Source organism: Bison bison, unplaced genomic scaffold (assembly GCF_000754665.1).
Source record: "Bison bison bison isolate TAMUID 2011002044 unplaced genomic scaffold, Bison_UMD1.0 scf7180017864464, whole genome shotgun sequence".
NCBI lineage: Eukaryota > Metazoa > Chordata > Mammalia > Artiodactyla > Bovidae > Bison > Bison bison.
This window is the reverse complement of record NW_011495025.1, coordinates 4,485,682-4,499,597: the sequence shown is the minus strand read 5'-3', so window position 1 is coordinate 4,499,597 and position 13,916 is coordinate 4,485,682. Positions and strand designations below refer to the sequence as shown.

General features: G+C 38.7%; 1 protein-coding gene across 2 annotated transcripts in view; it reads right to left on the bottom strand.

Moving 5' to 3' along the window:
- The window catches only part of SNCA (synuclein, alpha (non A4 component of amyloid precursor)), a 147,144-nt gene extending 143,442 nt beyond the window's left edge, over nt 1-3,702 (bottom strand). Inside the window, exons 1-2 of one of the 2 annotated variants that reach the window (XM_010860149.1) lie at nt 3,670-3,702; nt 2,022-2,167 (exon numbers count right to left, since the gene is read on the bottom strand). In XM_010860149.1, coding sequence (XP_010858451.1) covers nt 2,022-2,142 — 121 coding nt within the window. In that variant the 5' untranslated portion in view covers nt 2,143-2,167; nt 3,670-3,702. Of the gene's footprint in view, nt 1-2,021; nt 2,168-3,293; nt 3,346-3,669 lie in introns of those variants that run through there. The other variant, XM_010860150.1, reaches the window with a different exon arrangement.
- Between the last annotated feature and the right edge of the window lie 10,214 nt (nt 3,703-13,916).

Below are 13,916 nucleotides of genomic sequence, written 5' to 3'. Positions count from 1 at the left end.
ACAAGATCATACTCCATCCTGAATTATGTATTTGTGTTCAACTTTTAATTGACTTTAAAATATTAACTGATAAATAGTATATAGAATGCACTCTGCTAAATACCATAATAAACACTGAAGATTATTTTTTAAAATATGTGCACATAAATCGAAATTTCATATAATAATCTCAGAGAAAATAACAAAATTAATCTCTAAAAAATTAAGTCATTTTATTTGCCCAAACTCATGGTTGAAAATGAAAACAAGTACAATGTTTTCCAGATGATAATCCTGCTTATTACCTGGAAAATAGCAACATGTTAATGTAATAGTCAGTGGTTCTTGGACTCATTCAAAACTAATAAATCAATATTATCCAACTAAAAAAATCTTAAAAGTAACTAAGTTATAAAGTAACTGAAATCAAGGAATGGTTACAAAGCATGCACTTGCACAACTTGGAACACTGAGGACAAATATAAAAATACTGATTATCTAAATGTCACTGATTCAGTATTCCAAATTCCACCTAAAAAGGTACAATCCACATTTCACAAGAAAAAAACTGAGATTAATTCATTGACTTTTCCCTCTTGTAACATCTTTTAATTCAATGACTTTCTGAAAATATACTTTAAGATAAAGAGTAATTTAACTAGAGGTTTGTGGTAAGATTAAACCAAAATAAAGAGTCTATGAACAGTGAGAAAAATATGAGAAATATTCATAAAAATCATTCCAAGTATAACTTTTCTCCAGCCCATCTACATCAAAGAGACAATATAGCTTTCTTTCACCCCATAGACATAGACAGAGTATTCTACACAATCCATTATGCTCATCCTCCACTTTCTTACTCATCCTTTGGCTACTGTTGCTACACCTGCTACGAGAGAATGTGACCTAGCTCAGAGGAGGAAAAGAAGAGACAGAATGGGCAGTGGGTGAATGTATGTTTATGTGCCTGTTTGTATCCCAATAGATGAGTGTGTGTCTATGTGTATGCCTATTTCTTCACCCAAAGAATTCCAGGTGACTTGTGAAATAACACCTAACCTAACACAGTTTAAGATAAAAAAAAGAGTAAGGCTTCCCTGATAGCTCGGTTGGTAAAGAACCTGCCTGTAATGCAGGAGGCCCTGGTTTGATTCCTGGGTCAGGAAGAGCCTCTGGAAAAGGGATAGGCTACCCACTCCAGCATTTTTGGGCTTCCCTTGTGGCTCAGTGGGTAAAGAATCCAGTTGAAATGTGGGAGACCTGGGTTTGATCCCTGGGTTGGGAATATCCCCTGGAGAAGGAAAAGGTTATCCACTCCTGTATCTCCATGGACAGTCCATGGGATCACAAAGAGCCAGACAGGATGAAGCAACTTTCACTTCACTCCAAGAATACTCTGATGTGGGAATTTATAAACAAGGAAAAACAGTAAGCATCTAATTTATTGTATCATTTGATAAATGAACTATATAAATGTCTCAGAGATATTAGCAGCCTTCAAGCACTTTCTTGAGTTTAGTCCCCAACTTACCAAGTGGTCACAAGAAGCAACTCCAAAGACTTGTCTGTCCTTTCCTTTTTAGGGTCACAGTAGGTCTCTCTTTACATATCTCAAGATTGTATCAACATCTTACTTTTAAATTAGGATACACTGAAATTAGCCTACATTATTCATGAAGATAAATCAAAAGCTCATGAAGGAGTTTGATTTTAAGATACTATTGAATATTTTCTAAGACTGAGTTTTTAAAACTGTCCTCAGAGCTATAGTTACTTACACATAAAAACATTCATTTTAAAAAAGAAACAAAGTCCTAAATATTACTGCAAAATTAAATAGTCTGTAAAAACAAAATAGCCCCACTTTGTATATTAGCTCAAACACACACATTCACCTACTTACACACACCTCTGATTCAGCCCATCACTTTGAGTGGAGATGCAAAACTGAATCAAGTGAGAAATACCAGCATTTAAAGCAACAATCATCCTAACCCATCAATCCCAAATAAATATCAAAGTGACATTTAGGGCTTACCTACCTACATAGAGAACACCCTCTTTTGTCCTTCCTGCTGCTTCTGCCACACCCTGCTTGGTTTTTTCAGCAGCAGCCACGACTCCCTCCTTGGCCTTTGAAAGTCCTTTCATGAAAACATCCATGGCTAACGAATTCCTTTACACCACACTGGAGAACACAAAATACACTTTGAGAACTTCTGCGTAAAATACGAAATTAGAACCACCCAAAGTAAAAACTATTGAAAGATCAATAGAATCCTCAAAAGAGTGAGATTCTCTTAAGTGTACCTCCATTTCAACCACTGGATAAAGGAGGCTTTTCTTAGCTTTTGCATTAAAAATTTAGCATCTCCCATCCATCTTGGCTGGATAAAGTCTAGCCGCCTAAACATGGATTAGGATGAATCATATGAGCTGTTCTTAACGCGTTTCCTAAGTGGAATTGCACGGAAAGATAGACTCCTCTTTTAACTTCCCAGGGTCCAAATGGTGACAGTGTAAGTTAGAAGTGCGTTTAAAAGACATCACAGGAAAAGGAAAGGAACCTGAAGGCAGGGGGTCAGGGACACGCTTAAATTCCAGAAGGCAGCTAACAGATCAACCACGAATAGGGGAGGGAAGGAACCACTCACTCTGGGTGTAGCTGAACCTCAGGCCAACTGCGAGCCCACCGCCCTCTCTCTAATTCACCCAACCATGCACCCGACCCTGGGCTATCAACCCAGAATGTGCAGGAGGGCGCGAGTTCACAACCGCGGAAGCCTCAGGAGGCGCCCCAGCCACCCGTGGGGGCGTTCTCAGTTCCTGGAACCCGCCCCCAACCCTGCGCCGCACCTGTTAACCCCTTATCACCTGTTGACTCGCCCTCTCAGCGCTCCCACTTAACCATTTGCCAAACACAGCTTGTTTACTTCACAGAGAGAACAGAGAGGGCGGACTAGGGGCGGGGGTAGGTTAAGGAAAGCGACAAACAAAAGTTGAATACTCATACTCCCTGGAGCATCCTCGCGTTTCCCAAAGGAAAAGCTTATCCCTGAGAATCCAGACCTCTCGGCCTCTGAGGACGAGAAGAGGGAAGTAATCGAAGCAGGAGGCAAACAGGTCAATTTTCTTTCCTCAAGCTCACCCTAGGGATAAGTACTCACCTCTGAGAGAGACGCGACTACAGCTGGTCCTCAGCAGCGCGCCCACCCCCACCCCGCGCGCGCCCCCGGGCGTCCGCAACGACTCTTCTCCCACCAGGTGTTCTCCATGACTTCCAAAGCTGCCCAGTTAGTTCCGCAAGCACTTACCAGATTTCCTCGGCTCCTCGGAACTCCAATTTCTCCCCCACCCCCACTTAAAAAAATTTAAAAACAATTCCCAAATGTTATTTAAGTGGGAAGAGAGAGGATAAAGAGCGCACAGGAAGAGTGGAGGCGGCACCAGAAGAGGGATGGTCCCCAGAGGAGGCGCCTGTCAGCACAAGCCTGCGCTGGGAGGCGGGGGGCGTGGGAGGCAAACCCACAAACCTGCCGTCGAATTGCCACTCCTCGTCCCCCGCACGCGAAGATTCGAGAGAAAACAGCAGAAGGTCGGAAGGGAAGGGTTGGGGGGGAGCGGGAAAGAGCGCCAAGGATGCTAAAGGCGCGGCTCGGTCCCTGGGTCCGCTCTAAAGCCAGCACACACCTCACCCGGCGTCGCCGCGCTCGGTCGCTCGCCCCCTCTCCTTCTAGTCTCCGTGGTCCTCCTCCTCCCCTTCCTCTCACCGCCCCCGCGGCTGATTTGTCAGCTCCTCTCCCCGCCCCTCTCCCGGCGCTTGCTGCTTTCCCAGCCGCGTGCACTTCACTCTCTCCTCGGATGGGGATGGGGGCGGGGGAAGACGGAACCTCCAACTCCCGCCTCCCGCCTGGACCTAGGGTACTGGAAGATGGGGTGCTCTTCGGCTCACCTCGAGTTCAGGGTCACGGGAGCTCTCGTGGAGATCCCGAGTGTTAGGCTTGGGCTGAAGTCTCTCCCTCTTTCCCATCACCCCCCATCCTTGTCTCCGCCTTTCCCTCTGGTTCCTCGCGGGGACCCCCACGTCAGATCCAGCCTCGGGAAGCGGGGAGTGTGACAGGTCGACCACCAAAGACAGAGCCAGTCTCTCGAGGAGCTGCTGAAAGAGGCAATCTAGGAAGCGTGCTCACATTAGCTCTGCCAAGAGCACGTTTCCCTCAAATCAATGTTAACGATGCTTTTGTTTAAATATCCCCCAGATTTGGGCCTACTCTTAACCTCTAGTGAGCCCGATATGGTCTCGCGGGCGGAGAGGAGACTAGTAACGAAGAGTTACAGGTTGAAGAGGCAGGAGGCGGCTAGTCAAATCCTCTCTCCACCCCACTATCACCATTTTCTTTTCCACCAATCAGCGGCTGCCAGACGCTGTTTTCTTTTCGCATCAGTGGAACAAGGAATAAACATTCCGCAGCCGTCGAAACCAAACGGCTGGACGATTTTTCATTCTCAGAATGGAATTTACTTTCCAGATGCAGGTGCCTAGATGGAAGAGACATATCCAGCGTGATTGATTCTCCTGAACCAGTATATCCAGTTTTTTCAGAGCCTTCTGAAAAGGGAGATTCTATCAACACATACCACTCACTTTCCTGACTTCGAATTCGCGTTGTCCTCGGTGCTGACACGCCAACCCCATCTCCACACACCGGCACATAGACAGACACACGCAAGGGGTTCGAGACAATTTTTGCACTGTTTAACACAGTTTCACCTTTAAAAGCTGGTGGGGAAACAGCTGGTCCTGGATCACACCGGAATGGAGAACGAAACTCCTCCCCCCAACGGATTCCCTCTGCTTTCTTTGCCTGGAAGGGAGGATGCTTTTAGACCTGTAACGGAAAACGCATCTTTGCTATATGTTTTTTGTTCCTTTGTATTGTGCTTATTTTTTGTAGGACGGAAAAAAGGCTTTCTCTGAACCTTGCACCTCTCTCTGATCCTTGCACTCACACTCTGAAATGTGAGTAAAAAGCAATTTAAATCTACAAAACAACCGTTTGAAACCAAAAGAGATGGGAAGCGAGTATATGCTACGTAAGCAACTCTTTGCACTATTGGTCGGCTCATTTGAAAAGTGGCTTTCCAAAACACTCATATTTTGCTTCCTTGGGATCGGAGAAGGAAGTTGGGAGTTGGTTTGCTTTATGACTTTGAGAGTTTCAACAAGTCATGTCCTTCTGTTCATTGATCCCTCTCTTTTCAACTTTTTACTATGGGAAATGTTCAAACATATACAAAAGTGGAGAAAATAAAGGATTCACGGTGGAATAGCACCCAACTTCCACTATTTTCCAGTTCATGATTAATCATGTTTCATCTATATTCTCATCCACTCCCCGTTTTTTAATCACTACTCCCATTCCCCATTTTTAACTAAATCCCAAGAATTATGTATATCTTTTCATTTGTAAATAATTCAGCATACATCCATAAGATATCAGAACTATTTTAAAGTAAACACAATGATGTTTTGCTGGTCTTTTAAAAAACTTTAAAAGTAAAGTTTGCATGCAGTGATATGTTCCACTCTGTATTCCTTTAAATCCGTTTTGAAAAGTACATGCATTAATGTACCCCACACCATTTTGAAGAAATAAGACACTTTCATCCCCTAGAAATTTCCCTTGTGCCCTTTTCGGTTGTACAGCTTCTATGTATTTTATTTCATAAAAATAAAACCATACAATATGAACTTTAAAAAAAAATCTCTCTGGCTTCTTCACTCAGCCTAATACTTGGTCATTCATGTTTTTGCATAAACTAGTGGTATTTATTACTTTCAATTGTTTCTTTTTATTACTGCCAATAATAGTGTTTTGCACTGTGACGCATCACAACTAGTTACTTAATATATTTAGTACATATTAATATTCAATTATGATATATACATAGTTAACAGAGACCTTCTTGAGTAGTCAAAGGGATGAATAAAGTAACAGATATTTTAGACTCTGTACAGACCAATGAGGATTATTTTTAGGCCCTGTGAAGACCAATAAGAGAATTATTTTGGAGCAGTTGTTACATTTTTCTACTTCTTACAGCATTATATGATTCCACATCTTTATGTGTTATATTATGGTTGGCAAAAGACTATTGTATGATCATTTAATCATAACAAATGGGTAAGTTAAGTTTTATTATGTAACTTTTATAGTCAGGGAATCTAAGGCTCAAAGAATTTTGGTAAAAGGCAGAAATTGCATAGCTTTAAAGTGGCAGAGCTGACATAAGCCAGTAGGAACTATTCCAAAAGGCCAGTTGTCTCCTGAACTGGTAGTACTCTCTGGTACCTTACTCTCTGGGAATGGGATAGGTTGGGAGGTAAAAGGTGAGACCCAGTTCTGTTAGAAATAGCCTTTGAATTTGGATATGACCTTGGAAATCAAGGAGAGTTTCTGTTCCAAAACATTGCCTTCATATTTGAAATGTTGCCATTTCTATATTAGTAATTATAGGAGAAGTTGATTGCTCATCAACCACAAAAAAGAAAATTATAAAATTATAATTAAATCAAAATTATAAAATATTTGTTTGCCATTTAAAGCTTTATGTTTTTCTCCTCTTTTCATCCCTCAAAGTGCCTTGAATACAGTAAGCATTCAATGAACTTTTAGTTACTGGTGATATCAGTAGTGACTTTTCTTATGTTCTACCTGTATTCTCTGAGCTCAGTATTCCTAAGGAGGCAGAGCAACTCAAGCACAAAGAAGGGAACTGGAAGTTAATAAAGGGTTGTTTTTTTTTTTTTTCACTTTCATCATTAGTTTACAACATAGCCTTGAGATAATTTTTAACTATTAGAATATAACTTTAAAGCTTAAGCTAAAAAAATTTAACTAATTGAATGACTTGAACCTCATAAGGAATATGGAAGGATAATCAATTGGGAGGCATTACTGACTGTATGTTTTGTTAATGACTACACTCATGTTTGTTTTACTCTTTGATAAATGAAATCTAGATATTTTGCTTCTTTCTAATAGGAATGTTTGAGTTTAATTAAGTAATTTAGCTTAAGAGTAACATTCTATGAAATGCATGGTTAATCTAAACTCTCTGGCTTTAGCATAAAACAAGTGAATTTTTAGGTGTGCCATGTGGTAAGCTTGAACTACAAAGTAGAATGATGTGAAAAATAAGGAAGCTTCAGGGACTATAAACCAAAGGAAGGATAAGATTTAATGTGTGTCAGTAAGGGAAATGCAATCTTTACTATCTCTGAATGATTTTATTCTATATTGTTGTAAACACAAGGAACAATGTAATGTCGATTCTTGGGCCACTTGTTTCTTATTCTCTGTTTGCACCTTCCCCTCGTCTTCTGTAGATGTATGAAAAACAGGAGGTAGTGAGATCTTGGTATGCTTCTCTTCTATTTCACAGTGGGTACAGAAGAGAAAGCCTAATGCATCCAGTTGGGATGGCATTGTGTGTGGTACTGGAAAGAGCTGCACTTGAGACAAGGCAGTAGGGTTGCTCCAAAGAGATATAAAAAGGAATAAAAAAAGTGTATAAAGTCCAAAGAAGATTATCTAATTTGACCCTGTGTAAAACTTAATGTTGTTTCTACAATGTCATATACAGCAAAAAATAAACTAAAAAAACTAAATGCACTCACATTCAGTTGTGTCCAATTCTTTGTGGTCCCATGGACTATATCCCACCAGGCTCCTCTGTCCATGGGGTTTCCCAGGCAAGAATACTGGCATGGATTTCCATTTCCTACTCCGGAGGATTTTCCTGACCCAGAGACTGAACCTGCATCTCTTATGTCTTCTGCATTGGCAGGAAGGTTCTTAACCATCAGTGCCACCTGGGAAGCCCAAAAAACAATGGACATTTATTCTAGCACAATGTCATTTATCACATTTGTCAATATTGTAGTATATCCTCATTAATGTTTAGTGACCATAAATTGTAACCACAAAAAATGTCATATGAAATATGTAAAATTCAATTGGATATCATTTTAAATATCCTTGTCATTTTGGTGCTAAGAATATTAAGACATGCAAGATCCAAGATTAAAAATTTCAAAACTAGATATAAAAGATTGTTTAAATATTTGGGAATCTAAAAGTTCAAATGGATGGCCAGCAGACGCATGAAAAGATGCTCAGTATTATGAATTATTAGAGAAATACAAATCAAAACCACAATGAGGTATCATCTCTCACCAGTCAGAATGACCATCATCAAAAAGTCTATAAATAATAAATGCTGGGAAGGGTGTACAAAAAGGGAACTCTCCTATGCTGGTGGTGGGAATGTAATTTGGTGCAGCCACTATGCAGAACACTATGGAGATTTCATTAAAATATAGAATTACCATATGATCCAGTAATTCACTCCTAAAGCAAAAAGATAAGAAAACACTACTTTGAAAAGATACATGCATCTTAATGTTCATAGCAGCAATATTTACAATAGCTAAGACACCTCTGTGCCCATCCACATATATATGCAATGGGATACTACTCAGCCATAAAAATTAATGAAATAGTGCCATTTGCAACAACATGGATGGATCTAGAAATTATATTAAGTGAAATTAGACAAATATGATATCACTTATATGTGGCATCTAAAAATGATACAAATGAACTTGTTTATGAAAGAAACAGACTCACAGACATAGAAAACAGACTTATGATTATCAAAGGGTGAAGATAGAGGGAGGGATAAATTGGGAATTTGAGATTAACATATACACACTACTACCTAGAAATAAACCTACCTAAGGAGACAAAAGATCTGTATACAGAAAACTATAAGACATTGATAAAAGAAATCAAAGGGAACATAAACAGACAGAGAGATATACCATGTTTTTGGATTGGAAGAATCAATACTGTGAAAATGACTATCCTACCCAAAGCATTCCCAATCAAATGCATTCCCTATCAAATTCAATTCATTTGAATTGGGATTCAATGCATTCCCCATCAAATTACTAAAGGCATTTTTCACAGAACTAGAACAAAAAACTTCCACAGTTCATGTGAAAACACAAAAGATCCAAATAGCCAAGGCAATCTTTGGAAAGAAAAATGGAACCCGAAGAATCAACCTTCCTGACTTTAGACCATACTACTAAGCTACAGTCATCAAGACAGTACTGTACTGGCACAAAACAGAAATATAGGCCAATAGAACAAGACAGAAACCCCATAGATAAACCCACACACCTATGGGCACCTTATCTTTGACAAAGGAGACAAGAATACACAATGGAGATAAGATAGTCTCTCAATAAGTAGTGCTGGGGAAACTGAACAGCTACTTGTAAAAGAACGAAACACTTCCTAACACCACACACAAAGATAAAATGGATTAAAGACCTAAATCTAAGACCAGAAACTATAAAACTCTTAGAGGAAAACATAGGCAGAACACTCCTTGACATAAATCAAATCAAGATCCTGTTTGACTGGCCTCCTAGAGTAATGGTAATAAAAATAAAAAATAAGGAAATGGGACCTAATTAAACGTAAAGGCTTTTGCACAGCAAAGGAAACCATAACAAGATGAAAAGATAACCCTAAGAATGGGAAAAAAATAGTTTCAAATTAAGCAATTGAGAAAGGATTAATCTCCAAAACACACGAGCAGCAAAATATACAAACTCAGTATCATAAAAACAAACAACCCAGTCAAAAAAAATGAGCAGCAATCCCACTGCTGGGCATACACACTGAGGAAACCAGAAGGGAAAGAGACACGTGTACCCCAATGTTCATCGCAGCACTGTTTATAATAGCCAGGACATGGAAGCAACCTAGATGTCCATCAGCAGATGAATGGATAAGAAAGCTATGGTACATATACACAATGGAGTATTACTCAGCCATTAAAAAGAATACATTTGAATCAGTTCTAATGAGGTGGATGAAACTGGAGCCTATTATACAGAGTGAAGTAAGCCAGAAGGAAAAACACCAATACAGTATACTAACGCATATATATGGAATTTAGAAAGATGGTAACAATAACCCTGTGTATGAGACAGCAAAAGAGACACTGATGTACAGATCAGTCTTATGGACTCTATGGGAGAGGGAGAGGGTGGGAAGATTTGGGAGAATGGCATTGAAACATGTAAAATATCATGTATGAAACGAGATGCCAGTCCAGGTTCGATGCACGATACTGGATGCCTGGGGCTAGAGCACTGGGACGACCCAGAGGGATGGTATGGGGAGGGAGGAGGGAGGAGGGTTCAGGATGGGGAACACATGTATACCGGTGGCGGATTCATTTTGATATTTGGCAAAACTAATACAATTATGTAAAGTTTAAAAATAAAATAAAATTTAAAAAAAAATGAGCAGAGGATGTAAATAGACATTTCTCCAGAGAAGACATACAGTTGGCTAATAAACACATGAAAATGTGCTCAACATCACTTATAATTAGAGATATGCAAATCAAAACTACAATGAGGTATTACCTCACACTGGTCAGAATGGCCATCATCAAATTTCTACATACAATAAAATCTGGAGAGAATACGGAAGAGAGCCCCTTTGCATGGTTGCTGCTGCTGCTAAGTCGCTTCAGTCATGTCCAACTCTGTGCGACCCCATAGACGGCAGCCCACCAGGCTCCCCTGTCCCTGGAGTTCTCCAGGCAAGAACACTGGAGTGGGTTGGGAGAATGTAAATCAATACAGCCACTATGGAGAATAATATGGAGATTTCTTTTTAAAAAACTAGGAATAAAACTCCCATATGACCCAGCAATCCCACTACTGGGCATATACCCTGAGAAATCCACAATTCTGAAAAACACATGTACCCCAATGTTCACTGCAGCACCATTCACAATAGCCAGGACATAGAAGCAACCTAGATGTCCACTGACTGATGAATGGATAAAGAAGCTGTGGTACGTATATACAATGGAATATTACTCAGCCATAAAAAGGAATGAATTTGAGTCAGTTCTGGTGAGGTGGATGAAACTAGAGCCTGTTATAGAGATTGAAGTAAGTCAGAAAGAGAAAAACAAACATCATGCATTAAAGCATGTAAATGTAATTTAGAAAAAGGTACTGATGAACCTTCTTGCAGGAGAACAGTAGAGACACAGACATAGAGAACAGACTTGAACACAGACCATGGAAGGAAAGGGTGGGACGAATTGAGAGAGTAACTCTGAAACATACACATTACCATACACTTTACACGAACATTCACAATACAGATGGCCAGTGGGAATTTGCTGTATGACAGAGGGGGCTCAAATCTGCTCTTTGACAACCTAGAGAGGTGGGAGGAAGTTTCAAGTGGGAGGGAACTTATGTATACCTATGGCTGATTCATGTTTAGGTATGGCAGAAACCAACACAACATTGTAAAGCAATTATCCTCCAATTAAAAATAAATTTAAAAACTTACACACATATCTGTATCTACTGTATAGCACAAAGAACTATATTCAATTTCATGTAATAATCTATAAAGAAAAAAGAATGTATATATTCTGAATCACTTTGTTGTACACTTGAAACACTGTAAATCAGTTATAGTCAAAAATGTTTTAATTATAAATGACACAAACTAAAAATAAAATGCTTTAGTACTAAAAGGGAAAATATATTTATGAACTCAAGACATGCATAAGCATGGTAGACTTCAGAAAGTAGAGGTACTGGGTACAAGTTAAATGCAGGGACTTATCTAGGCTCTTCTACTTTGTAGCCTGACTGAAAGCAAGTGTCCATACTCTCTAACTTCTAATTTTTGTTTATCTGTAAAATGGGGATTATGTCTTATGACTATTGTAAGGAATAAATAATACACGTAGCAAAGAACCAAGCACAGTGAAATCTCTCTATACAAGTAGCCATTATTATTATCTGGCCACTATGTTTCCGAGTGCCCTAGGAAACACTTTTTTTCATTGCAGTAGTTTTCAATATCATTTCCAGCCCTCTGCAACTTCCCCTCCCCCACAAAACAGCTGAGATATCTGATGCCTCCCCATCAATAATATTGATTTATTATGGCAGGTAAAATACTTCCAGCCTGGGACAGAAGTTGTGGGGGGATTAAAGACATTGTTAGTGGTCATTAGATGAAAATCTGCCAGTATCTTTTGTCTCTCATTAATGCATAGATTACAATAACAACATCACTCATGGCAATTTGTTTCAAGAGACTGAATAAATACAGTAATAGAAATATTTTGCTCTCTTTATTGACAGTATTACATTCTTGGAATCTGGTTTCTTTAAAGGGGTGGTGGCTGAGTTCTATATGAATTATGTTAATTTTCCAAGGGAGAAAAATAAAATGAAACAACAAATGGAGTTCCAAGTTTGACAGACTCATTGTGACAGCACCTCTGAAACACTTCAGAATGAATATCCAGTTCAGAGATAAACTGAGCCTCTAATGTTCCAGGTGAGTGAAGAATGGACAGTCTGATGAGACAGTGACAGATTGACTTATACTTTTTAACAGCATCTGTGTGCAGAAAGGCAGAAAATAAATGGATGAAAAAGCATTTCATGGGAATTTATAATTTGTGTGTGTGTGTGTGTGGTGTTTTAAATTGAAGTTATAATGCCCTTGTAAGCAGAGAAATCATAACAAATTAGAAAAATGAGTACATTTCTTATAATATTGTAATTATCTGGGCATCTGATATATTTGCCTCTGAAGACAATTTGACAGTATGAAATGGCATTTAAGAAATTTTCTTCAACACTATAAAAAACACATCACTATTTTGAAAGCTTGTTATCCCACCTAAAATTGGGAATTTGTAAGAGGGTAAGATAAGAAAATGAGAATAAATTATTTCTTAATGGTTACATTCACATCAAAACATATTCACATAAATAAATACAGATTTGTTACATCGTTTTGCCTGAACTATTATAATGTATCATGTATTTAATCAGTTGTCTATTTTTAACTTTTTATTTTATATTTTTATAAGCATAACTTGACAATTTTTCTAGTATCTTCACAAAAGTAGGATAAAAACTTATCTATATATTCAGTCTAATAATTTTTCATATACAAAGTATTATGAATGAGTTTCTTTTAAATCAACTTCTCTATAGTAAAATATGATTGTTCTGTAAGTCATAGATTCTTTTCTGAGTCTATTTTTATTTAAGTTTCTCTTAACTTTCCTCCTTAATATATATTGTACTAAATGTTTTTTGTTTCTGTTTTCAGGTTAGGCTAAGAAGAAACATGTAGTAAATTCCAGGGTACCACAAAGAATGAATTTTTAAATAGAACTGAGATAATTTGAAAATGGTTAAAAAATAAAGTTGTGTATTTTTATTTTTAAATTACCAAAAGTTAAAGTGCAGAAACAAACCTGCTTAAATATATAAATCTCCAATTTCCACAGGATATCTGACTAGATGTTTCACATGTCACATGACTACATACTCAAATCACAAGTATAAGAAAGAAAAAATAGCATTCAACACCTTCACATAGTGCAACCATCAATAAAAAAACTGATTCATATAAAAATCTAATTGATAGTAATTACTTAAGGGTGTGCAGCTCATTTTCAGATAAGGAAGTAGTGCATACCTACCAGATCATCAACATGTTGACAAAATAATTTTGTTGTTTAGTCTCTTAGTCATGTCCAACTCTTTTGTAACCCCACGGACTGTAGCCCATCAGGTTCCTCCATCCATGGGATTTCTGAGGCAAGAATTCTGGAGTGGGTTTCCGTTTTCTGCTTCAGATCAGATCAGTCGCTCAGTCGTGTCCGACTCTTTGCGACCCCATGAATCGCAGCACGCCAGGCCTCCCTGTCCATCACCAACTCCCAGAGTTTACTCAGACTCATGTCCATCAAGTCAGTGATGCCATCCAGCCATCTATCTCATCCTC